The sequence below is a fragment of the Engystomops pustulosus genome, chromosome 11, assembly GCF_040894005.1.
Source record: "Engystomops pustulosus chromosome 11, aEngPut4.maternal, whole genome shotgun sequence".
Taxonomy (NCBI): domain Eukaryota; kingdom Metazoa; phylum Chordata; class Amphibia; order Anura; family Leptodactylidae; genus Engystomops; species Engystomops pustulosus.
In genome coordinates this window covers 10,483,243-10,508,006 of record NC_092421.1, presented here as the reverse complement: position 1 = coordinate 10,508,006, position 24,764 = coordinate 10,483,243, and the positions used below count along the sequence as shown (strand labels likewise).

The 24,764-nt window shown below is 45.0% G+C and overlaps 1 protein-coding gene across 1 annotated transcript in view; it reads left to right on the top strand.

Annotated features, from left to right (window-relative positions):
* TNKS1BP1 (tankyrase 1 binding protein 1) overlaps positions 1–24,336 on the top strand; it is a 56,823-nt gene extending 32,487 nt beyond the window's left edge. Inside the window, exons 7-10 of the mRNA XM_072130170.1 lie at positions 8,190–8,331; positions 13,046–13,185; positions 19,154–19,263; positions 19,446–24,336. Of these exons, the coding sequence (XP_071986271.1) occupies positions 8,190–8,331; positions 13,046–13,185; positions 19,154–19,263; positions 19,446–19,503 (450 nt within the window). The 3' untranslated portion in view covers positions 19,504–24,336. The remainder of the gene's footprint in view (positions 1–8,189; positions 8,332–13,045; positions 13,186–19,153; positions 19,264–19,445) is intronic.
* The last annotated feature ends 428 nt before the right edge of the window (positions 24,337–24,764 follow it).

Sequence of the window (24,764 nt, the reverse complement as noted above, 5' to 3'; positions counted from 1 at the left end):
ACAGACACTCACAGAAACTTTCTGACAGCAAGCAGGATGCAGAGACTTACTCTACTAGCCACAGATATAACATACAGGGGCAGATTTACTTACCCGGTCCATTCGCGATCCAGCGGCGCGTTCTCTGCGGAGGATTCGGGTCCGGCCGGGATTCACTAACGCAGTTCCCCCGATGTCCACTAGGTGTCGCTGCTGCGCTGAAGTTTGTCAGGTTGTAATGAAGTTCACCGTCCTCCGCTGGGTGCAGGTAAGCGTGTGTCAAGTGGCACTTTTTTTTTTTTTTTAATGCGTTGGTTTTTCCGAATCCGTCGGTTTTTTTACGGCCACGCCCCCGATTTCCGTCGCGTGCATGCCGATGCCAATGCGCCACAATCCGATCGCGTTCGCCACAATCCCGAGGCAATTCAGGGAAAATCGGCACAAATCGGAAACATTCGGATAACTTGTTGGAAAAACGCGAATTGGGCCCTTAGTAAATGATTACCTGTAGTAATGGCTCCTGTGTCCTCCCCTCATTACCTGTAGTAATGGCTCCTCTGTCCTCCTCTCATTACCTGTAGTAATGGCTCCTCTGTCCTCCCCTCATTACCTGTAGTATTGTCTCCTGTGTCCTCCCCTCATTACCTGTAGTAATGGCTCCTGTGTCCTCCTCTCATTACCTGTAGTAATGGCTCCTGTGTCCTCCTCTCATTACCTGTAGTAATGGCTCCTGTGTCCTCCTCTCGTTACCTGTAGTAATGGCTCCTCTGTCCTCCTCTCATTACCTGTAGTAATGGCTCCTGTGTCCTCCCCTCATTACCTGTAGTAATGGCTCCTGTGTCCTCCTCTCATTACCTGTAGTAATGGCTCCTGTGTCCTCCTCTCATTACCTGTAGTAATGGCTCCTCTGCCCTCCTCTCATTACCTGTAGTAATGGCTCCTGTGTCCTCCTCTCATTACCTGTAGTAATGGTTCCTGTGTCCTCCCCTCATTACCTGTAGTAATGGCTCCTGTGTCCTCCTCTAATTACCTGTAGTAATGGCTCCTGTGTCCTCCTCTCATTACCTGTAGTAATGGCTCCTGTGTCCTCCTCTCATTACCTGTAGTAATGGCTCCTCTGTCCTCCTCTCATTACCTGTAGTAATGGCTCCTCTGTCCTCCTCTCATTACCTGTAGTAACGGCTCCTCTGTCCTCCTCTCATTACCTGTAGTAACGGCTCCTGTGTCCTCCCCTCATTACCTGTAGTAATGGCTCCTCTGTCCTCCTCTTATTACCTGTAGTAATGGCTCCTGTGTCCTCCTCTCATTACCTGTAGTAATGGCTCCTGTGTCCTCCTCTCATTACCTGTAGTAATGGCTCCTCTGTCCTCCTCTTATTACCTGTAGTAATGGCTCCTCTGTCCTCCTCTCATTACCTGTAGTAATGGCTCCTCTGTCCTCCTCTTATTACCTGTAGTAATGGCTCCTGTGTCCTCCCCTCATTACCTGTAGTAATGGCTCCTCTGTCCTCCTCTCATTACCTGTAGTAATGGCTCCTGTGTCCTCCTCTCGTTACCTGTAGTAATGGCTCCTGTGTCCTCCCCTCATTACCTATAGTAATGGCTCCTCTGTCCTCCTCTCATTACCTGTAGTAATGGCTCCTCTGTCCTCCTCTCATTACCTGTAGTAATGGCTCCTCTGTCCTCCTCTCATTACCTGTAGTAATGGCTCCTCTGTCCTCCTCTCATTACCTGTAGTAATGGCTCCTGTGTCCTCCTCTCATTACCTGTAGTAATGGCTCCTGTGTCCTCCTCTCATTACCTGTAGTAATGACTCCTGTGTCCTCCTCTCATTACCTGTAGTAATGGCTCCTCTGTCCTCCCCTCATTACCTGTAGTAATGGCTCCTCTGTCCTCCTCTCATTACCTGTAGTAATGGCTCCTGTGTCCTCCCCTCATTACCTGTAGTAATGGCTCCTCTGTCCTCCTCTCATTACCTGTAGTAATGGCTCCTCTGTCCTCCCCTCATTACCTGTAGTAATGGCTCCTGTGTCCTCCCCTCATTACCTGTAGTAATGGCTCCTGTGTCCTCCTCTCATTACCTGTAGTAATGGCTCCTGTGTCCTCCTCTCATTACCTGTAGTAATGGCTCCTGTGTCCTCCTCTCATTACCTGTAGTAATGGCTCCTCTGTCCTCCTCTCATTACCTGTAGTAATGGCTCCTCTGTCCTCCTCTCATTACCTGTAGTAATGGCTCCTGTGTCCTCCTCTCATTACCTGTAGTAATGGCTCCTCTGTCCTCCTCTCATTACCTGTAGTAATGGCTCCTGTGTCCTCCCCTCATTACCTGTAGTAATGGCTCCTCTGTCCTCCCCTCATTACCTGTAGTAATGACTCCTGTGTCCTCCTCTCATTACCTGTAGTAATGGCTCCTCTGTCCTCCTCTCATTACCTGTAGTAATGGCTCCTGTGTCCTCCTCTCATTACCTGTAGTAATGGCTCCTGTGTCCTCCTCTCATTACCTGTAGTAATGGCTCCTCTGTCCTCCTCTCATTACCTGAAGTAATGGCTCCTGTGTCCTCCCCTCATTACCTGTAGTAACGGCTCCTGTGTCCTCCCCTCATTACCTGTAGTAATGGCTCCTCTGTCCTCCCCTCATTACCTGTAGTAATGGCTCCTCTGTCCTCCTCTCATTACCTGTAGTAATGGCTCCTCTGTCCTCCTCTCATTACCTGTAGTAATGGCTCCTGTGTCCTCCTCTCATTACCTGTAGTAATGGCTCCTGTGTCCTCCCCTCATTACCTGTAGTAATGGCTCCTGTGTCCTCCCCTCATTACCTGTAGTAATGGCTCCTGTGTCCTCCTCTCATTACCTGTAGTAATGGCTCCTGTGCACTCCTCTCATTACCTGTAGTAGTGGCTCCTGTGTCCTCCTCTCATTACCTGTAGTAATGGCTCCTCTGTCCTCCTCTCATTACCTGTAGTAATGGCTCCTCTGTCCTCCTCTCATTACCTGTAGTAATGGCTCCTCTGTCCTCCTCTCATTACCTGTAGTAATGGCTCCTGTGTCCTCCTCTCATTACCTGTAGTAATGGCTCCTGTGTCCTCCCCTCATTACCTGTAGTAATGGCTCCTCTGTCCTCCCCTCATTACCTGTAGTAATGGCTCCTCTGTCCTCCCCTCATTACCTGTAGTAATGGCTCCTCTGTCCTCCCCTCATTACCTGTAGTAATGGCTCCTGTGTCCTCCCCTCATTACCTGTAGTAATGGCTCCTCTGTCCTCCCCTCATTACCTGTAGTAATGGCTCCTCTGTCCTCCTCTCATTACCTGTAGTAATGGCTCCTGTGTCCTCCTCTCATTACCTGTAGTAATGGCTCCTCTGTCCTCCTCTCATTACCTGTAGTAATGGCTCCTCTGTCCTCCTCTCATTACCTGTAGTAATGGCTCCTCTGTCCTCCTCTCATTACCTGTAGTAATGGCTCCTCTGTCCTCCTCTCATTACCTGTAGTAATGGCTCCTCTGTCCTCCTCTTATTACCTGTAGTAATGGCTCCTCTGTCCTCCTCTCATTACCTGTAGTAATGGCTCCTCTGTCCTCCTCTTATTACCTGTAGTAATGGCTCCTGTGTCCTCCCCTCATTACCTGTAGTAATGGCTCCTCTGTCCTCCTCTCATTACCTGTAGTAATGGCTCCTGTGTCCTCCTCTCGTTACCTGTAGTAATGGCTCCTGTGTCCTCCCCTCATTACCTGTAGTAATGGCTCCTGTGTCCTCCCCTCATTACCTGTAGTAACGGCTCCTGTGTCCTCCTCTCATTACCTGTAGTAATGGCTCCTGTGTCCTCCTCTCATTACCTGTAGTAATGGCTCCTGTGTCCTCCCATTACCTGTAGTAATGGCTCCTCTGTCCTCCTCTCATTACCTGTAGTAATGGCTCCTCTGTCCTCCTCTCATTACCTGTAGTAATGGCTCCTCTGTCCTCCTCTCATTACCTGTAGTAATGGCTCCTCTGTCCTCCTCTCATTACCTGTAGTAATGGCTCCTGTGTCCTCCTCTCATTACCTGTAGTAATGGCTCCTGTGTCCTCCTCTCATTACCTGTAGTAATGACTCCTGTGTCCTCCTCTCATTACCTGTAGTAATGGCTCCTCTGTCCTCCCCTCATTACCTGTAGTAATGGCTCCTCTGTCCTCCTCTCATTACCTGTAGTAATGGCTCCTGTGTCCTCCCCTCATTACCTGTAGTAATGGCTCCTCTGTCCTCCTCTCATTACCTGTAGTAATGGCTCCTCTGTCCTCCCCTCATTACCTGTAGTAATGGCTCCTGTGTCCTCCCCTCATTACCTGTAGTAATGGCTCCTGTGTCCTCCTCTCATTACCTGTAGTAATGGCTCCTGTGTCCTCCTCTCATTACCTGTAGTAATGGCTCCTGTGTCCTCCTCTCATTACCTGTAGTAATGGCTCCTCTGTCCTCCTCTCATTACCTGTAGTAATGGCTCCTCTGTCCTCCTCTCATTACCTGTAGTAATGGCTCCTGTGTCCTCCTCTCATTACCTGTAGTAATGGCTCCTCTGTCCTCCTCTCATTACCTGTAGTAATGGCTCCTGTGTCCTCCCCTCATTACCTGTAGTAATGGCTCCTCTGTCCTCCCCTCATTACCTGTAGTAATGACTCCTGTGTCCTCCTCTCATTACCTGTAGTAATGGCTCCTCTGTCCTCCTCTCATTACCTGTAGTAATGGCTCCTGTGTCCTCCTCTCATTACCTGTAGTAATGGCTCCTGTGTCCTCCTCTCATTACCTGTAGTAATGGCTCCTCTGTCCTCCTCTCATTACCTGTAGTAATGGCTCCTGTGTCCTCCCCTCATTACCTGTAGTAACGGCTCCTGTGTCCTCCCCTCATTACCTGTAGTAATGGCTCCTCTGTCCTCCCCTCATTACCTGTAGTAATGGCTCCTCTGTCCTCCTCTCATTACCTGTAGTAATGGCTCCTCTGTCCTCCTCTCATTACCTGTAGTAATGGCTCCTGTGTCCTCCTCTCATTACCTGTAGTAATGGCTCCTGTGTCCTCCCCTCATTACCTGTAGTAATGGCTCCTGTGTCCTCCCCTCATTACCTGTAGTAATGGCTCCTGTGTCCTCCTCTCATTACCTGTAGTAATGGCTCCTGTGCACTCCTCTCATTACCTGTAGTAGTGGCTCCTGTGTCCTCCTCTCATTACCTGTAGTAATGGCTCCTCTGTCCTCCTCTCATTACCTGTAGTAATGGCTCCTCTGTCCTCCTCTCATTACCTGTAGTAATGGCTCCTGTGTCCTCCTCTCATTACCTGTAGTAATGGCTCCTGTGTCCTCCTCTCATTACCTGTAGTAATGGCTCCTGTGTCCTCCCCTCATTACCTGTAGTAATGGCTCCTCTGTCCTCCCCTCATTACCTGTAGTAATGGCTCCTCTGTCCTCCCCTCATTACCTGTAGTAATGGCTCCTGTGTCCTCCCCTCATTACCTGTAGTAATGGCTCCTGTGTCCTCCCCTCGTTACCTGTAGTAATGGCTCCTCTGCCCTCCTCTCATTACCTGTAGTAATGGCTCCTGTGTCCTCCCCTCATTACCTGTAGTAATGGCTTCTGTGTCCTCCTCTCATTACCTGTAGTAATGGCTCCTCTGTCCTCCCCTCATTACCTGTAGTAATGGCTCCTGTGTCCTCCCCTCATTACCTGTAGTAATGGCTCCTCTGTCCTCCCCTCATTACCTGTAGTAATGGCTCCTCTGTCCTCCTCTCATTACCTGTAGTAATGGCTCCTGTGTCCTCCTCTCATTACCTGTAGTAATGGCTCCTCTGTCCTCCTCTCATTACCTGTAGTAATGGCTCCTCTGTCCTCCTCTCATTACCTGTAGTAATGGCTCCTCTGTCCTCCTCTCATTACCTGTAGTAATGGCTCCTGTGTCCTCCCCTCATTACCTGTAGTAATGGCTCCTCTGTCCTCCCCTCATTACCTGTAGTAATGGCTCCTGTGTCCTCCTCTCATTACCTGTAGTAATGCTCCTCTGTCCTCCCCTCATTACCTGTAGTAATGGCTCCTCTGCCCTCCTCTCATTACCTGTAGTAATGGCTTCTGTGTCCTCTCATTACCTGTAGTAATGGCTCCTGTGTCCTCCTCTCATTACCTGTAGTAATGGCTCCTGTGTCCTCCTCTCATTACCTGTAGTAATGGCTCCTCTGTCCTCCTCTCATTACCTGTAGTAATGGCTCCTGTGTCCTCCTCTCATTACCTGTAGTAATGGCTCCTGTGTCCTCCCCTCATTACCTGTAGTAATGGCTCCTGTGTCCTCCTCTCATTACCTGTAGTAATGGCTCCTGTGTCCTCCTCTCATTACCTGTAGTAATGGCTCCTGTGTCCTCCTCTCATTACCTGTAGTAATGGCTCCTGTGTCCTCCTCTCATTACCTGTAGTAATGGCTCCTGTGTCCTCCCCTCATTAACTGTAGTAATGGCTCCTGTGTCCTCCTCTCATTACCTGTAGTAATGGCTCCTGTGTCCTCCCCTCGTTACCTGTAGTAATGGCTCCTGTGTCCTCCCCTCATTACCTGTAGTAATGGCTCCTGTGTCCTCCCCTCGTTACCTGTAGTAATGGCTCCTGTGTCCTCCCCTCGTTACCTGTAGTAATGGCTCCTGTGTCCTCCCCTCGTTACCTGTAGTAATGGCTCCTGTGTCCTCCCCTCGTTACCTGTAGTAATGGCTCCTGTGTCCTCCTCTCATTACCTGTAGTAATGGCTCCTGTGTCCTCCCCTCATTACCTGTAGTAATGGCTTCTGTGTCCTCCTCTCATTACCTGTAGTAATGGCTCCTGTGTCCTCCCCTCATTACCTGTAGTAATGGCTCCTCTGTCCTCCTCTCATTACCTGTAGTAATGGCTTCTGTGTCCTCCTCTCATTACCTGTAGTAATGGCTCCTGTGTCCTCCCCTCATTACCTGTAGTAATGGCTCCTCTGTCCTCCTCTCATTACCTGTAGTAATGGCTCCTGTGTCCTCCCCTCATTACCTGTAGTAATGGCTCCTCTGTCCTCCCCTCATTACCTGTAGTAATGGCTCCTCTGTCCTCCCCTCATTACCTGTAGTAATGGCTCCTGTGTCCTCCCCTCATTACCTGTAGTAATGGCTCCTGTGTCCTCCTCTCATTACCTGTAGTAATGGCTCCTGTGTCCTCCCCTCATTACCCGTAGTAATGGCTTCTGTGTCCTCCTCTCATTACCTGTAGTAATGGCTCCTGTGTCCTCCTCTCATTACCTGTAGTAATGGCTCCTGTGTCCTCCCCTCATTACCTGTAGTAATGGCTCCTGTGTCCTCCTCTCCTTACCTGTAGTAATGGCTCCTCTGTCCTCCTCTCATTACCTGTAGTAATGGCTCCTGTGTCCTCCTCTCATTACCTGTAGTAATGGCTCCTCTGTCCTCCTCTCATTACCTGTAGTAATGGCTCCTGTGTCCTCCCCTCATTACCTGTAGTAATGGCTCCTGTGTCCTCCTCTCATTACCTGTAGTAATGGCTCCTCTGTCCTCCTCTCATTACCTGTAGTAATGGCTCCTCTGTCCTCCCCTCATTACCGGTAGTAATGGCTCCTGTGTCCTCCTCTCATTACCTGTAGTAATGGCTCCTGTGTCCTCCCCTCATTACCTGTAGTAATGGCTCCTCTGTCCTCCTCTCATTACCTGTAGTATTGGCTCCTGTGTCCTCCTCTCATTACCTGTAGTAATGGCTCCTGTGTCCTCCCCTCATTACCTGTAGTATTGGCTCCTGTGTCCTCCCCTCATTACCTGTAGTAATGGCTCCTGTGTCCTCCCCTCATTACCTGTAGTATTGGCTCCTGTGTCCTCCTCTCATTACCTGTAGTAACGGCTCCTGTGTCCTCCTCTCATTACCTGTAGTAATGGCTCCTGTGTCCTCCTCTCATTACCTGTAGTAATGGCTCCTGTGTCCTCCTCTCGTTACCTGTAGTAATGGCTCCTGTGTCCTCCCCTCATTACCTGTAGTAATGGCTCCTGTGTCCTCCTCTCATTACCTGTAGTAATGGCTCCTGTGTCCTCCCCTCATTACCTGTAGTAATGGCTCCTGTGTCCTCCTCTCATTACCTGTAGTAATGGCTCCTGTGTCCTCCCCTCGTTACCTGTAGTAATGGCTCCTGTGTCCTCCCCTCATTACCTGTAGTTTTGGTCCTTTCATGACATTGTTTGCTCTTCCCCATCCAGGGCACCAATGTTCTAGATACATCACTAATGAGATGCAGGGCATCGCTGGGCAAAAAAAGATCTCACAGAACTCCTGCAACAGTAGCCTGCACGTCCCAAGAGGAGGCCGATCCTGAATACTGGATGTTCCGGGACTCCACAGGTATGAAAACTGTAGAACACAAAGAAATTCAACAAATAAGAAATAAAATCACATGCCAGTTGGTATTTCCACAACCCTCTAGGCAGTATCACCCTAGGGGTCCCCCATCCATGCATGATATGTCCCATGCTCTCATGTCTTCTTTTCACCTGATTCATAAGATATTGTTCTTGGTGACAAGTAACTGGCTCCAAAGTCACCTCCAGTGGGGTTGTTTTCAGCTGGGGCCTATTACTATGGCAGAGCCAAAGCCCACTGGGGTAATCAGTTAGTCTCCTGCATGGCCAGTCCACCTGGGATACAACACTTTTAGTTTTCTGTTAGTCTTCGTCTAAGAGGGTGATGACTCTAGGAAAGTGTAATGAGACTGTCAAACAGGGGCGTAACTACAGCGGTAGCAGACATAGCAGCTGCTATGGGGCCCCCTGTGTTAGGGGGCCCCATTATCTGACCAGACACGCTAGAAGAATGGACGTTTATATACATATTACTCTGTACATTGTACATTTCATATATAACATATATGTGATGTTAATGCTCTTTATGTGATGTGTATATAAGTTTAGTGGTGAGGAGCAAAAGGGCAGCACAAGAAGAGACAGAAAGAGCCAATCAGTAATAAAAGTACACCAGGATTCTGACACTGTATGTGTATACTGTACACTATGTGTATGTATGTATATTTGTATATGCACTGCATGTGTGTGTATATGTGTGTGCATGAGTGTATAAATGTGTGTATGATTGAAGAACTGTGGGGGTCATTTACTAAGGGCCCGAATCGCGTTTTCCCGACGTGTTACCCGAATATTTCCGATTTGCGCCGATTGTACCTGAATTGCCCCGGGATTGTGTCGCACGCGATCGGATTGTGGCGCATCGGCGCCGGCATGCACGACATGTGGCAGAACGAAAACCCGACGTATTCGGAAAAACCGCCGCATTTGAAAACCGAAAAAGTGTCGCTTGGGGAGCGCTTACCTTCACCTGGTCCGAGGTGGTGCATTCCGGCGCGTGGAGATGATTTTCAGCGCAGCATCGCCACCTGGTGGGCGGCGGAGGAACTGCCTTCATGAATCCCGGCCGGACCCGAATCCAGAGCAGAGAATGCGCCGCTGGATCGCGAATGGGCCGGGTAAGTAAATCTGCCCCTGTATGTCTATAAGTATATATATATGTATATATATGTATATGTGTGTGTTTGTAATTCGCATGTGTGTATAAATAAATATGTATATTTTTTAAGTGGGAAGGGGGGCCCCACTCAGAAGTCTGCTATGGGCCCTGCCTCTCCCTGTTACGCCCCTGATGTCAAAAATACACTTGGCCCACAATGTCACACTAGGCAATCCCCCTTCAAAGTTCTTGCAGCCTAGAGCCCTTCCCGCATGAGATTAACTGCCCCACCAATGGGGTGGAACCCACTGTCCTGCTAGGGAAGAGCATCTCTTTCACCTAATAGATGGAGCAGGTAAGTAGAGATAAGTATAACAAATTAGCTGCAAGTTGAAGTTATTGGGGACAAAGTGCATTGTCCGTGTATAATGCACCCGATAATGCATTGTGCGCCCGATATCCTGCATGTGTCGCTTCCCCGCTCAGGTCCAACGAAGTTCACCATCTTTTTAGTGGTGCATGTAAGTGCTTGGGTTTGCGACATAATTTTAAAGTTAAATCCCACACTCAGTCCGAATCAGTCAGATCGTCCGATGGCCCGCCCCCCCCCCGGTTTGTGTCGCATGGAAGCCAGCGCACCTGCGCCACAAAAGGGTCACATGCACCAAAATCCCAGCGCACCCACTACTTAGATATATGAGCAAGCCGTTTTAGCCCCGCCAAAGGTGAAGAGTCCGACAAAAGTGCAGCGTGCGCCCCTTAGTAAATGAGCCCCATTGAGTCACGACATAAAAATCTAATGGGGGTCATTTACTAAGGGCCCGATTTGCGTTTTCCCGACGTGTTACCCGAATATTTCCGATTTGGGCCGATTTCCCCTGAATTACCCCGGGATTTTGGCGCACACGATCGGATTGTGGCGCATCGGTGTTGGCATGCACGTGACGGGGGGCGTGGCCGAACGAGAACCTGACGGATTCGGAAAAACCGCCGCATTTAAAACAAAAATCTGTCGCGGAGCTTGCACTTACCTTCACTCATCCCGGCTCAGTGAACTCCAGCGCGTTCCGATGCTCTTCAGCACAGCAGCGCCACCTGGTGGACGGCAGAGGAACTACCTTAATGAATCCCGGCCGGACCCGAATCAAGCGCAGAGAACGCGCCGCTGGATTGCGAATGGGCCGGGTAAGTAAATCTGCCCCAATGAGTTTCAAAATATAAGAGAATAGTGAAGTGATACGAGTCAGGTCACAAGTAAATCATCCATCTGAAAACACAGTAGTATTGAATGACCTACAAGAAAGTTAATCTCTGGCAAGGAGATCCAGCACCAAGGGTCTTTAATCCCTTAGCGCTCTGCGCCGTAGCTGTACTGCGCTGAGTCCCGCGAATAGCGCTCAGCGCAGTACAGCTACTGCGCAGAGACGATGCCGGTTCAGCGCTGCATAGCAGCCGAACCGGCATCGTTAGCCGCGGGATTTCAACGGTAATCTACCGTTGACATCCCCGGTTAACACCCGCAGTCGGAGTGGGCTCCGATCACGGGTGTTTAACCCGTTAAATGCCGCGGTCAACGCGACCATGGCATTTAACATGCCTTCTGGGGGTCTTTACCCCACGATCGCCCCCCCCCCCCGCGCACCGTTTTCGGGAGGGGGGGGGGGCCATCGTTGTTTTGGCTCCTCTGGGGTCTGATCAGGACCCCAGAGAAGCCTGGAGGGATTGACGTCACAGACGCCATCTTAAAGGCAAAGTGTCAGCCTATGCATCTGCATAGGCTGGCACTGCTAATACCCTGCAATACATTAGTATTGCAGAGTATTATCAAGAACAAGCAATCAGATGATTGCTTGTTCATATCCCATGGTGGATCATGTAAAAAATGTAAAAAAAAATGTTTTTCAATAAAAAATTACTTTATAAATCACTAAAAATGCCCATAAGCCCCAAAACATATAAAGAGACATATAACCCTCAAAAAAGTCTAAATCATAACACAAACCCCACATATATAGTATCACCGCGTCCATAACAATCCATAGAATAAAACTAAATAACTATTGAACCCATATGATGAACGCCGTAAAAAAAAAACGTCAAAAACTCGCCAAAAATTATGATTTTTACCTATTATATCCCACCAAAAATGCAATAAAAAGTGATCAACAAAACATATGTACTCCAGAATGATACTGTTGCAAAGAACAACATGTCCCGCAAAAAACAAGCCATCAACCAGCTCTGTAGCCAAAAACCTAACAATGTTCTGCCACTTGGAAGACGGCGATGCAAAAATGATAGATTTTTCCCCACATTAGGGTTTTATTTGGCAAATTTAGTAAAACATAAGAAAAAATATTCATGTCTGGTATCCCCGTAATCGTATCGACCCATAGAATAAAGATAACATGATTATTAGGCTATACGGTGAACACGAAAAAAAAAAAAGAGTAAAAAATCCAGTACAGAATTGATGCTTTTCTACTCATGACCTCAAAAAAAGTTCCTAAATTTTCAACAATAGGTGATACCAACCCCAAAATGGTAACACTGGAAAAAGCATCTCGTCCCGCAAAAAAAATGCCATCACATGGCCCAAATAACGGAAAAGCGAAAATTTTATAGCCTTCAAAAGGGGCAACGAGAAAACTAAAATCCTGGCAGCTGCAGCGCCCTCCTTCCCTTCTGCGCCTCGCTGTGCCCCCATAACACAAGTAACGGCCACGTGTGGGGGGTCGCTGCACTCAGGAGAACAAATTTTATGGTGAGTTTTCTCTTTTTATCTTTTGGAAATGTGTAAATTTTAGGGCTAAATGAACGTATAACCGGCACAATTTGACCATTCTAAATTTCACCGCCATTTTGATTCAATTACTATGAAGATCTCAAGGGGTTAACAATCTTTGTAAATGCTGTTTCTGATAGTTTGTGGGGTGCAGATTTGAAAATGGGTTGGTTATATAGGGGTTTTTTGTTGCTAAATATGTAAAATTTGATTTCAAACAGTATTTATCCCCAAAATAGTCAATTCTGAAAATACGGAAAATCGCTATTCTATTTGTAAGCCGCGTGACATCAAAATAAATTATCCAGACATTTCAAAAATTATGAAAATGTAAAGTAGACAAATGGGAAATGTTATTCTGCAAGTTATTTAGGTGGTAAATCGATCTGCCTGAAAACGCGGTGATTTTGAATTTCGAAAATGGCAAATTTTTCTAAAAATTCATCATTTTTTTCTTTTTTTTTGTAAATAAACGCAAAACTTATCTGCCAAAATTTACCACTAAAATGAAGTACAACATGTGGGGAAAAAACAATCTCAGAATCGCTTTGATAAGTAACAGAGTTCAAAAGTTATAACCATATAAAGAGACGCAGGTCAGAATCTAAAAAATGAGACTGAGCCTTAAGCTGTAAAATGGCTGCGTCCTTAAGGGGTTAATCTATCCATAATAGACACAGACTTCACAGAACAGCTCAGAAAATATGGGATTTCACAGAAAGGCCGGCAAAGGACTTGTCTTGTATGTATTATTTTATGTATTGCCTCCACATCAGGGACTAAATTTTTGAATTGTTTCACATAAATTTCCAGAGCCAAAAAATCTCCCAGAAAAAGACTCAGAAGATGAGGGAAAAGGCGACTGTACACCCGAAAGTTCTCCGTCATCTGCAAAAACCCCAACTAAGAAAGGGGGAATATTTTCTGGCATAATCTCCCCATCTAAACTAAAGGTAAGGCTACATGAGGAGGAGATCTTCCAAGCATTATACTCGCTGCATTAGATGTTTACTTGCATCTCCAAACCAGCAAGCAATCGGTTAAGAATCCCTCATATATAATCAATGCGGATAGCACAGCACTACATGATTGGCCAGAATGACCAGATGGCATCACAAAACAATAAAAAAGAAACAAAGTATAAAAAATGAATTCCTTAAAATAAAGTCAATAAAATTGGCATTCTGACAATCAATCCCTCCCACCCCCACCACAAAAAACAAGCCCAAAGTAATGACTCTAAGAAGGTTGTGATATAAAAAATGGATGTAACACATGCCCTTAATGATCTTTTTTGTTTTTGCGTTTCCATTTTTCACTCCCCACCTTCAAAAATCTATAACTTTATTTTTCCATGTACAGTGCTTTATGAGGGCTTGTTTTTTGCGTAAAAAAATTGCACTTCATAGTGAGGGTATTTAGCCGGGTTTCCCGCCCGCCCGCCGTATTCACGTCGCACGTCGGGTCTCGATGTATGGAGAGACCCGAGAGACCCCATTGAAGACCCGAGGCTGCCTAGTTTTAACCCTTTCATTACAATGTGCTATCATCCCATTGTAATGAATGAGGAGGAAAATCCCCATATACTGCAGGATCGATCAGACAACCTAGGGTTAATGTACCTTTGGGAGTCTGAAAAATAGTGAAAAGAAAAATTTAAAAAAAGTAAAAAAAAAAAATTATAATAAAAAACCTAAAACTTCAAATCACCCCCCCTTTCCCTAGAACTGATATAAATATAAATAAACAGTAAAAATCATAAACACATCAGGTATCGCCGCATCCAAAAATGCCCGATCTATCAAAATATAAAAACAAATATTTCACGACATTTAACCTTGTAATGGAAAATAGCGCCCAAATTCGAAAATTGCACTTTTTAGCCATTTTGAAAAAATAAATTAATAAAAATTAATAAAAAGTGATTAAAAGGTCGTACAGCCCTAAAAATAATATCATTGAAAACGTAATCAAAAGTTGCAAAAAATTACACCACCCACAGCTCTGTGCAACGAAGTATGAAAAAGTTATTTGTACATTTTTGTACAGGAGGTTTTAATTTTTGTAAATGTATGAAAACATTATAAAACCTATACAAATTTGTTATCCCCGTGATTATACCGACCCAAAGAATAAAGTAGACCTGTCATTTGGGGCGCACAGGAAAAGCCGTAAAAGCCAAGCCCACAAGAAAATGGCGCAAATGCGTTTTTTCACCAATATCACTGCATTTGGAATTTTTTTCCTGCCTCCCAGTACACGGCATAGAATATTCAATACCATCAATATGAAGTGTGATTTGTTACGCAGAAAAAAAGCCGCCACACAGCTCTTTATGTGCAAAAATTAAAAAGTTATAGGTTTTTAAAGGTTAATATTCCTTGGCGTGTACTGGGAAGCGGGAAAAAAATTCCAAATACAGTGAAAATGGTGAAAAAATGCATTAGCGCCATTTTCTTGTGGGCTTGGTTTTTACGACTTTCACTGTGCGCCCCAAATGACAGGTCTACTTTATTCTATGGATAGGTTTGATCACGGATACTAAATCTATATCGGTTTAATAATGTTTTCATACATTTACATAAATTAAAACCTCCTGCACAAAGAAGAAATTCTTCATGTTGCCGTCTTCTGGCGCTAATAGCTTATTCATACTTCCGTGTACAGGGCTTTGTGTAGTGTCATTTTTTGCGAGATGAGATGATGTTTTCAGTGCTGCCACTTTGGGGACTGTACGGCCTTTTGATCAATGTTGCAAAATGGTGAAAAAGTATCATTTTCAACTTTGGGGTCTATTTTCCATTATGGGGTTAAAAATCTGGAATAATCGTTATCATATTTTGATAGATCGAACATTTTGGGACATGACAATACCTAAGATGTTTATGATTTTTACTGTTTATTTATATTTATATCAGATTTAGGGAAATGGGGGTGATTTAATTTTTTTTTATTAAATTTTTTTTAATTTTCACAATTTTAAGACCCCCTAGGGTACTTTAACCCTAGGGGGTCTGATTGATTTTACCATATACCACAGTATGTCAGTATATTAGGATTTTACATATCATCTATTACAATGCGCAAATCGCACATTGTAATAGATGGGCTAAAACAAAGCTGTCATGGTAACAGATTGCCGCTCCCCGATGATGTCACAGGGTGCGACGGTCCAAGTCAAAATGGGTTAAAAACCACCGATCACGGGTGCTGCCGGTGGATTATGATGGTAGATTTTACCTTTTATTGTGATACATAAATAGAGGTAAAATATCATTTGTACCACATAGCGTATGGCATCAAATAAAAAAAAAAACCATGTCTATTAATTTCATCTTCTACAAAATAAATCAGCTGAAAAAACACATACTGTATTTTTCGAACTATAAGGCGCACTGAATTATAAGGCGCACCATCAATAAATGCCTGCTAAAACATCTAGGTTCATATGTAAGGCACACCGGACCATAAGGATGACCAGCAGGTGGCAGTCCTGTGCACAGTACAAGGCAGCTGTTGTCTGTAAGTACGGTTCATATATAAGGCGCACTGGACTATAAGGCACACCTGATTATAAGGATGAATGACCAGCAGGTGGCAGACCTGTGCACAGTACAAGGCAGCTGTTGTCTGTAAGCATGGATCATATATAAGGTGCACCGGATTATAAGGTGCACCTGATTATAAGGATGAATGACCAGCAGGTGGCAGACCTGTGCACAGTACAAGGCAGCTGTTGTCTGTAAGTACGGTTCATATATAAGGCGCACCATCAATAAATGCCTGCTAAAATGTCTAGGTTCATATATAAGGTGCACCGGATTATAAGGGGCACCTGATTATTAGGATGAATGACCAGCAGGTGGCAGACCTGTGCACAGTTCAAGGCAGCGGTTGTCTGTAAGTACGGTTCATGTATAAGGCGCGCTGGACTATAAGGCGCACCTTTGATTTCTGAGAAAATCAAAGGATTATATATACATATAGTCCAAAAAATACGGTACTGTATTTTTCAGAGTATAAGTTGCACCTTATAATAAACTAGTTTCAGAATAAGGTTAGTCTATTCTATGGCCACTCGCTGTGTGCACCACCCGCTATGATAGTGATTAAACAGTAGGGGGCAGGGTGTAGTAGGGAAAGAGGGAATCTTTCATTAATCAATATTTAAAAATAGTTTGCCACATTGTATTGTGCAATAAAGAAATTCAAAACATGTTGTATGTTCACGTCTCCTTAGTGACAGAAAGATTGCAAAATGAGTTTCCTCTAGGAAGGGGAACCGGAGGATCGTCGCCATAATCAGTAAGGGGGCCTCCTGTATAGGAATATGTCTAGTCTTATTGGAGAGGCGTCGTGTGTGGTGACACTCAGTCTGTTATATTTATTCATTCACTCACACACAGATCTTGCTACATTCACACACTCAGCCCTGCTACATCCATTCACTCACACACAACTCTTCTACATTCACTCACTCAGCCCTGCTACATCTATTTACTCACAAACACACATTCTGCTACAACCACTTATGCACACACAGCTCTGCTACATCCATTCACTCACACAAGGCTCTAGCTACATTCACTCATTCAACCCTCCTGCATCCATTTACTCACACACAGCTCTACTACATCAATTCATTCACACACAGCTGTGCTACATCCATTCACTCACACAAATCTCTAGCTACATCCACTCACTCAGCCATCCTACATCCATTTACTTACACACACATATATATCTATGCTACATGCACCCACTCACACACAGCTCCGCTACATCCATTCACTCACACACAGTCCTGCTACATCCATTAACTGACACACAACTCTGCTACATCCATTCACTTACACAGCTCTTGCTACAGTCACAAATAGAGCTCTGCTACATCCATTCTCTCACGCTCAAAATGTTTGAAATGCCACCTTTTCGCCATTTTGCAACAAATAAAAATTAAAGTGATTAAAAAGGTTTTACAATCTGCAAAATGTTAGTAGCAAAGAAAACATCAGCTCATCCCGCAAAAAATGACACCTCACCAAGGTATGAAAAGTTATTGGCACCAGAAGGTGGCCAAAAAACTTTTTTTTTGTGCAAAAGATTAAAATGTTTGTATAAAAACACAATAAAAATGTGGTATCACTATGATCATACGACCCAAAAAATAAAGGGGAGATTTCATTTAGGGGAAACAGTAAAAGTCGTAAAAACTGAGCCCAGAAAATGGCGCAAATCTGTTGTTTCACCAATTTCACTACCTTTGGAATTTTTTTCCCGCTTCCCAGTACACGGTATGGAACATGAAATGTCATCACTACGAAGTGCAATTTGTTACACAAAAAACAAGCCCTCACAGACTTTAAAGGGGTTTTCCCACAAAAAAAGTCAGGCCCTCTCCACTGGATAAGGCCTAACTTGCTGATCGTGGGAGTCTCAGTGACGAGACCCCCACAGATCACCAAACCAAGGGTCCGATCGGGTCCGATGTACCCCAGACTGACCCCTTGTCGCTCCCTGAGATGAGCAGGGCAGGTGGTTGCCCATGTATGGCGCTCGACATTCTCCATCAGCCGCATAGAGATGAATGGGGCAGCCTGGGGAGCAACAAGGGTTCCAACTGGGGTACAACAGATCCCCCGTTCTTGTGATCTGTAGGGGTCTCATCACTGAGACCCCCATCGATCAGCATGTTAGTATCCTCTGGATAGGGCCAAACTTATGGGAAAACCCAACATAAACAACAAGTCAACAACATAAACATTAAGTCAGAAGACATAGGGGTAGTAAAGGCATGGAAAAGGGAAGGAAAGGGCATTGGAATAGTTTTTTGGGCTCCTCAAACAGCAAACTTTTGGTTTGGTTTTATGGTTTTTTTTGGGGGTGGGGGGGGAGTTGGTGCATTAGGGAGACAAAGCACAAAAAGACTAAATAAACTCAAACATAAACAAATACAACTAAACATGATGTGACACCCCTCACCCACTCATCTCCAGGGGTCAAGCCCCATTGGATACTTTTGCAGCCCGCCGCTGCCACTACCGTTTTTTGACATTTTATTTTAGAATTAAGTATAGTTCATGCTTTTTCATCTTTTATACTGTGGGAGGGTGATCCCTTTAAAGGGATCGTGTCACCAGGGACCTCATTTTCACTAAAGACAGGTTACAGAAGCCCATGACACCTGCAGTGCACATCTGCCTTTCTGCTCTCTCTAAGCATTTGCATTACAATATAATTGTGTGTTATAACTTACCTTGCACCCTGACAGAATCCTCTGTGTAGTCCCAGGGGTTTGGGCTTTGGTTTGGATGCTTTTCAAAAAACAACATGTGACTTGTATGTGCTGCAGACTCCTCAGCTCTCAGCCCCCACCTTTGTGCTCCTGTACAGCTCCTCCCTCCCCCACTGATGTCAGCTCACCAGGCTGTGACCTCTGTGAAGGAGCAGGAGGGAGGAGCTGTACAGGAGCACAAAGGTGTGGGCTGAGAGCTGAGGAGTCTGCAGCACATACAAGTCACATGTTGTTTAATAAAATGCAGCCAAACCAAAGCCCAACCCCTGGAACTACACAGAGGATTCTGTTAGGCTGCAAGGTAAGTTATAACACACAATTATATTGTAATACAAATGTTTAGAAAAGGCGGAGAGGCGCAGATGTGCACTCCAGGTTTCTGTTACCTGTCTTTAGTGAAAATGAGGTCCCTGGTGACAGGTTCCCTTTAAAAAGTCTGCTCCTTCCATGGGAAAAGTTATGAAAGAACATATGTAGTTGTGCATTGAAAAATACATTTTGTCTGACAAAATACAAGCTCTTTTATAAGAATGTCAACAGAAAAGTAGAAAAGTTGTGGGTCTATAATGGCAAAAAAAAAAAAGAAAAAAGACTCGATAATGACAATTCATATGATTATATCACAGGGTCGATTGAAATCCCGAAATAAAACCTCTGAAGATGAAACTACTAAAACCGAATCCAAAGAAAGCCAAGACCCAACATCTCCCGGGAAAGACAAAGCCGATTCTTCAAGGTATCGCAGAAAGGGTGGGATCAGGGGGAATGGGTGCTCGGGATACTTGGCTTGTTATATCAGATATTGTGGCTGCTCGTACTTTCATTAACCCTTCACTGGCTCTGACCTCCTCTGCTGTCTGTATAATCTGAATCTTCTCCATTTTCATCCTTTTACCATATTTTTCTCGTCCATCTCAGTCATTCCCTCAACTGGCTGCAAGCGCTGAAGAAAAAGAAGAAAAAGAGTCCAAAGTGAAAGGGAACAGAGGCCAAGGTCCTTGAGCACCCAGCGGGTGCTATCCATTCATCACATGGAGGGTTTACGTGTCAGGATGTGCCTGCAGGACACCGGCCACATGGACATTCCACCTGCGCTCCCATGGGCTCTATTTGGATGAGGGCAGATACTTATGTAACCATTATTGGGATCATTTAGAATATTTTGGTAGTTTCTGAGACTTTCTATGCTTAAAGCACATATCCATTTTTAATGAACTAATTATTTAGTCACCTCTATTGGGAGATCTAGGGTGGGGGAGCTCACTACATACATATAATTCACCACCACTAGGGGGAGTTCACTACATACATATAATTCACCACCACTAGGGGGAGTTCACTACATACATATAATTCACCACCACTAGGGGGAGTTCACTACATACATATAATTCACCACCACTAGGGGGAGTTCACTACATACATATAATTCACCACCACTAGGGGGAGATCACTACATACAGATTATACACCACCACTAGGGGGAGATCACTACATACATATAATTCACCACCACTAGGGGGAGTTCACTACATACATATAATTCACCACCACTAGGGGGAGATCACTACATACAGATTATACACCACCACTAGGGGGAGATCACTACATACAGATTATACACCACCACTAGGGGGAGTTCACTACATACATATAATTCACCACCACTAGGGGGAGATCACTACATACACATTATACACCACCACTAGGGGGAGCTCACTACATACACATTATACACCACCACTAGGGGGAGCTCACTACATACAGATTATACACCACCACTAGGAGGAGCTCACTACATACAGATTATACACCACCACTAGGGGGAGCTCACTACATACAGATTATACACCACCACTAGGGGGAGCTCACTACATACAGATTATACACCACCACTAGGGGGAGGTCACTACATACAGATTATACACCACCACTAGGGGGAGATCACTACATACAGGTTATACACCACCACTAGGAGGAGCTCACTACATACAGATTATACACCACCACTAGGCGGAGCTCACTACATACAGATTATACACCACCACTAGGGGGAGCTGACTACATACAGATTATACACCACCACTAGGGGGAGCTCACTACATACTGATTATACACTACCACTAGGGGGAGATCACTACATACAGATTATACACCACCACTAGGGGGAGATCACTACATACAGATTATACAACACCACTAGGGGGAGATCACTACATACAGATTATACACCACCACTAGGGGGAGCTCACTACATACAGATTATACACCACCACTAGGAGGAGATCACTACATACAGATTATACACCACCACTAGGGGGAGATCACTACATACAGATTATACAACACCACTAGGGGAGATCACTACATACAGATTATACAACACCACTAGGGGAGATCACTACATACAGATTATACATCACCACTAGGGGAGATCACTATATACAGATTATACACCACCACTAGGGGGAGATCACTACATACAGATTATACACCACCACTAGGGGGAGATCACTACATACAGATTATACAGCTACCACTAGGGGGAGCTCACTACATACAGATTATACACCACGACTAGGGGGAGCTCACTACATACAAATTATACAGCCACCACCAGGGGGAGCACACTACATACAGATTATACAGGCACCACTAGGGGGAGCTCACTACTATCAGATTATACAGTCACCACTAGGGGGAGCTCACTACATACAGACTATACAGGCACCACTAGGGGGAAATCACTACATACAGATTATACACCACCACTAGGGGGAGATCACTACATACAGATTATACACCACCACTAGGGGGAGATCACTACATACAGATTATACATCCCCACTAGGAGGAGATCACTATATATAGATTATACACCACCACTAGGGGGAGATCACTACATACAGATTATACACCACCACTAGGGGGAGATCACTACATACAGATTATACACCACCACTAGGGAGAGATCACTACATACAGATTATACACCACCACTAGGGGGAGCTCACTACATACAGGTTATACATCACCACTAGGGGGAGATCACTACATACAGATTATACATCACCACTAGGGGGAGCTCACTACATACAGATTATACACCACCACTAGGGGGAGCTCACTACATACAGATTATACACCACCACTAGGGAGAGATCACTACATACAGATTATACACCACCACTAGGGGGAGCTCACTACATACAGGTTATACATCACCACTAGGGGGAGATCACTACATACAGATTATACATCACCACTAGGGGGAGCTCACTACATACAGATTATACACCACCACTAGGAGGATATATTATTGAATATATACCAATTTATAAAGTATGCTGTTAGCTCCCCCTAATGTTACCTTGTACACCCCTGGCTTGTAGATCATTGTGGGATTATCAATTGGATCTTTCGTTACCTAAACTCATACTATCTGACTGCCTGATGAAACTGCACGGGTGGATTTCTGAGATCTTCTCATGAAATTTGTAATGGGACTTTATCTAATGGTCATTTCTCCAGGGTCCGACTGGTTGTCCTCTCACTGATCTGTATGTGCTGTATATAGGGGACAATACCTGGTACAACTCCCTGGGTGTCATAATTCTCCTCTCAAGCACTAGCACAGGATGCAGACCCCCAAATCTGGTTCAGGTTAGAGGGGCTAGGTTGCAATACCAGATACAGCACATGCCAAGGAGAGGCGCTGTTTTTAGTGAGGGAAAACACTGTTTGTGCCTCCCATCCGTAGGTTTATATGGTTTTTCATATTTGACTCCTTTTCCCCTAAATGTGCCCATGTTGATGTGATTGCAATTGCTTTTGGAGCTGCTGCTTGGCATTGACTGCTGCTGCTTAGTTTATTGCTGATCAGTAAACCACTGTCTTTCTCCAATTTGGTTTTGGATCAAACCATACCAGCTTAAGTAGTATATGTGCATCCATACAGTGGCAATGGGAGGGCAACCCCATGAGCAGGGCTGCGCCACCCCTGAGGCGAATCGAGCCTCTTGCCTCAGGCAGCAACGTTCAATAGATCGCCTAGTTCAATAGTTGAGGTTCTGCCCTGGACACAAAGCAAGATTTAGGTAAGTTACATAACCAGCATATGACCTGTGCACTTACACCCCAGATCCTGGAGCCTTGTGCTGATCTATAGGTGTTCCTGGGGTTACCGTATATATTCTCCTCTTCATAGACACATCATTTTCAGTGGTGACATAACTCTATGAACGCATATATTTTATATATAGTAATATTTATTAATTCAGGATGATTTCTGCAGATTGGATTGTATGCCCCCTTCATGGCTGGGGGTCTCCACTGCCAGGAGATCTGCGCTGGACACTTCTGTTCATCCTATGGATACATTGGGGCACATTTACTAAGAGACCGCGGTTGGGTTTCCCGACTATTTCCATTTTGCGCTGCATTTAACGGTGTTTTTTGGTGCACGCAATCCGATTTTGGCGCCGACTTTCATGCGACACAAATCAGGGGGCGTGGCCTTTGGACAATCCGACGGATTCGGGCTAAGGGGGGGATTTAAAATTCAAATTGTGTTGCATCCAATGCACTTACATGCACCGGGAATAAGATGGTGAACTCCGGCGGACCTGAGCGGGGGGAAGCGACACATGCAGGATATCGGGCGCACGATCTTGTTGAATCGCGGCTGACTTCATCCTTGTCGGACATTGCACCTCGGGGATCGTGCAGGGAACGGGTAAGTAAATGTGCCCCATTGTGTACAGGGGGAGCTCCTATAGAGGGTGACATCATAGCGATGATCATCACGTGAAACCTCTCATAGAAACACATGGATGAGCTATCCTTGTATGGCCATGTGGTCCCTTCATCTATGGGGAAACCCTTCATACTGCTGATCGGAGGTATCTAAGACCCCCAGACCTCTGTAGCTTAACCCAAAACTCTCCCCTCACCATATACAGCCTTCCCTGTGGTACCCAGCTGGTTTTCATATAAGCCAAATGGCTATGGATCTACTTACCCAAGGGTGGTGGCACACGTGGTGTTTTGATCCCGTTTTTGGGCCGTTTTTTAAGCAGTCCGTTAAAAAATGCATGTGTTTTTTTTGAAAACGCATCAGTTTTTGACAGTTTTTCCCAATTATCTTCATCAAGATAATTGTAAAACAGACAAAAAAGGTCCAAAAAACGGATGCATTTTCAAAAAATGCATGCGTTTTCAAAACGCATGCAGTTTTTTAACGGACTGCTTTAAAACGGCCCAAAAAAGGGTTCAAAACGTCACGTGTGCCACCACCCTTACAGTCCAGGCGAATTGGAGACTCCACCGCCCAGGGGCTTATAGGTGTGTCCGAGTGTGGAGGATGAGGCCAGATCTGTGCACAGGAAAAGGGTGAAGCCCATCGCGACCATCCACCTTCTAATACACATTAACGGAGCGGTCACACTTTACTGCTGTCACGAGAAATGCAACAGAGGAGGAGGCGACGCTTTTATACTGTAATTTCTTTATAATTGTTACTTTGGATGATAAATTGTATTGTACGGCGCACAAAGTCTATTTGGGGGATTTTATTGCTTTTGGGGTTCTGTCTATATGTGACACGATGATAAAATAAAGATGTTTTAAAGCAAAGTTTTTGTCTAACCATTGCTCCGGTGATGCGTTGACCTCTATTGTACATTGTTATGGGGGCGGCCATCTTTCCTGAGCTCCAGTAACAACTTTTAATCCATAGTTTTTTTTTATTGGTTTCTGATAAAATGATTTGTACACAATGAAAACGGCAAATAAACAATACAATACTTTACATTGTCTCATATTATATACCTTCTTCTTACAAACCGATACAGAAGGGAAGGGTAAGGAAGGGTTTGAAGGATACACTTTAAGGTGTGACATATGGGAGGGGAATGGTGAATAGAGGGGTGGGGGAATAACCTAAAAAAACAAAAATACACTTGTAACTTGGTGACTACTAATACAAGTTACTGAAATTTTAAGGAGTGTGTTGTAGGTGAATCTGCCTCTAAATATCTGAAATGAGGCCCACAGGTTCAGGGGGCCCGTCAGTTGGCCTGTCACACTATATACAGGCAGTCCCCGGGTTACATACAAGATAGGGTCCATAGGTTTGTTCCTAAGTTGAATTTGTATCTAAGTCAAAACTGTATATTTTATAATTGTAGTTCTAGACAAATTTTTTTCTTTTGTCCCAGTGACAATAGGAGTTTCAAA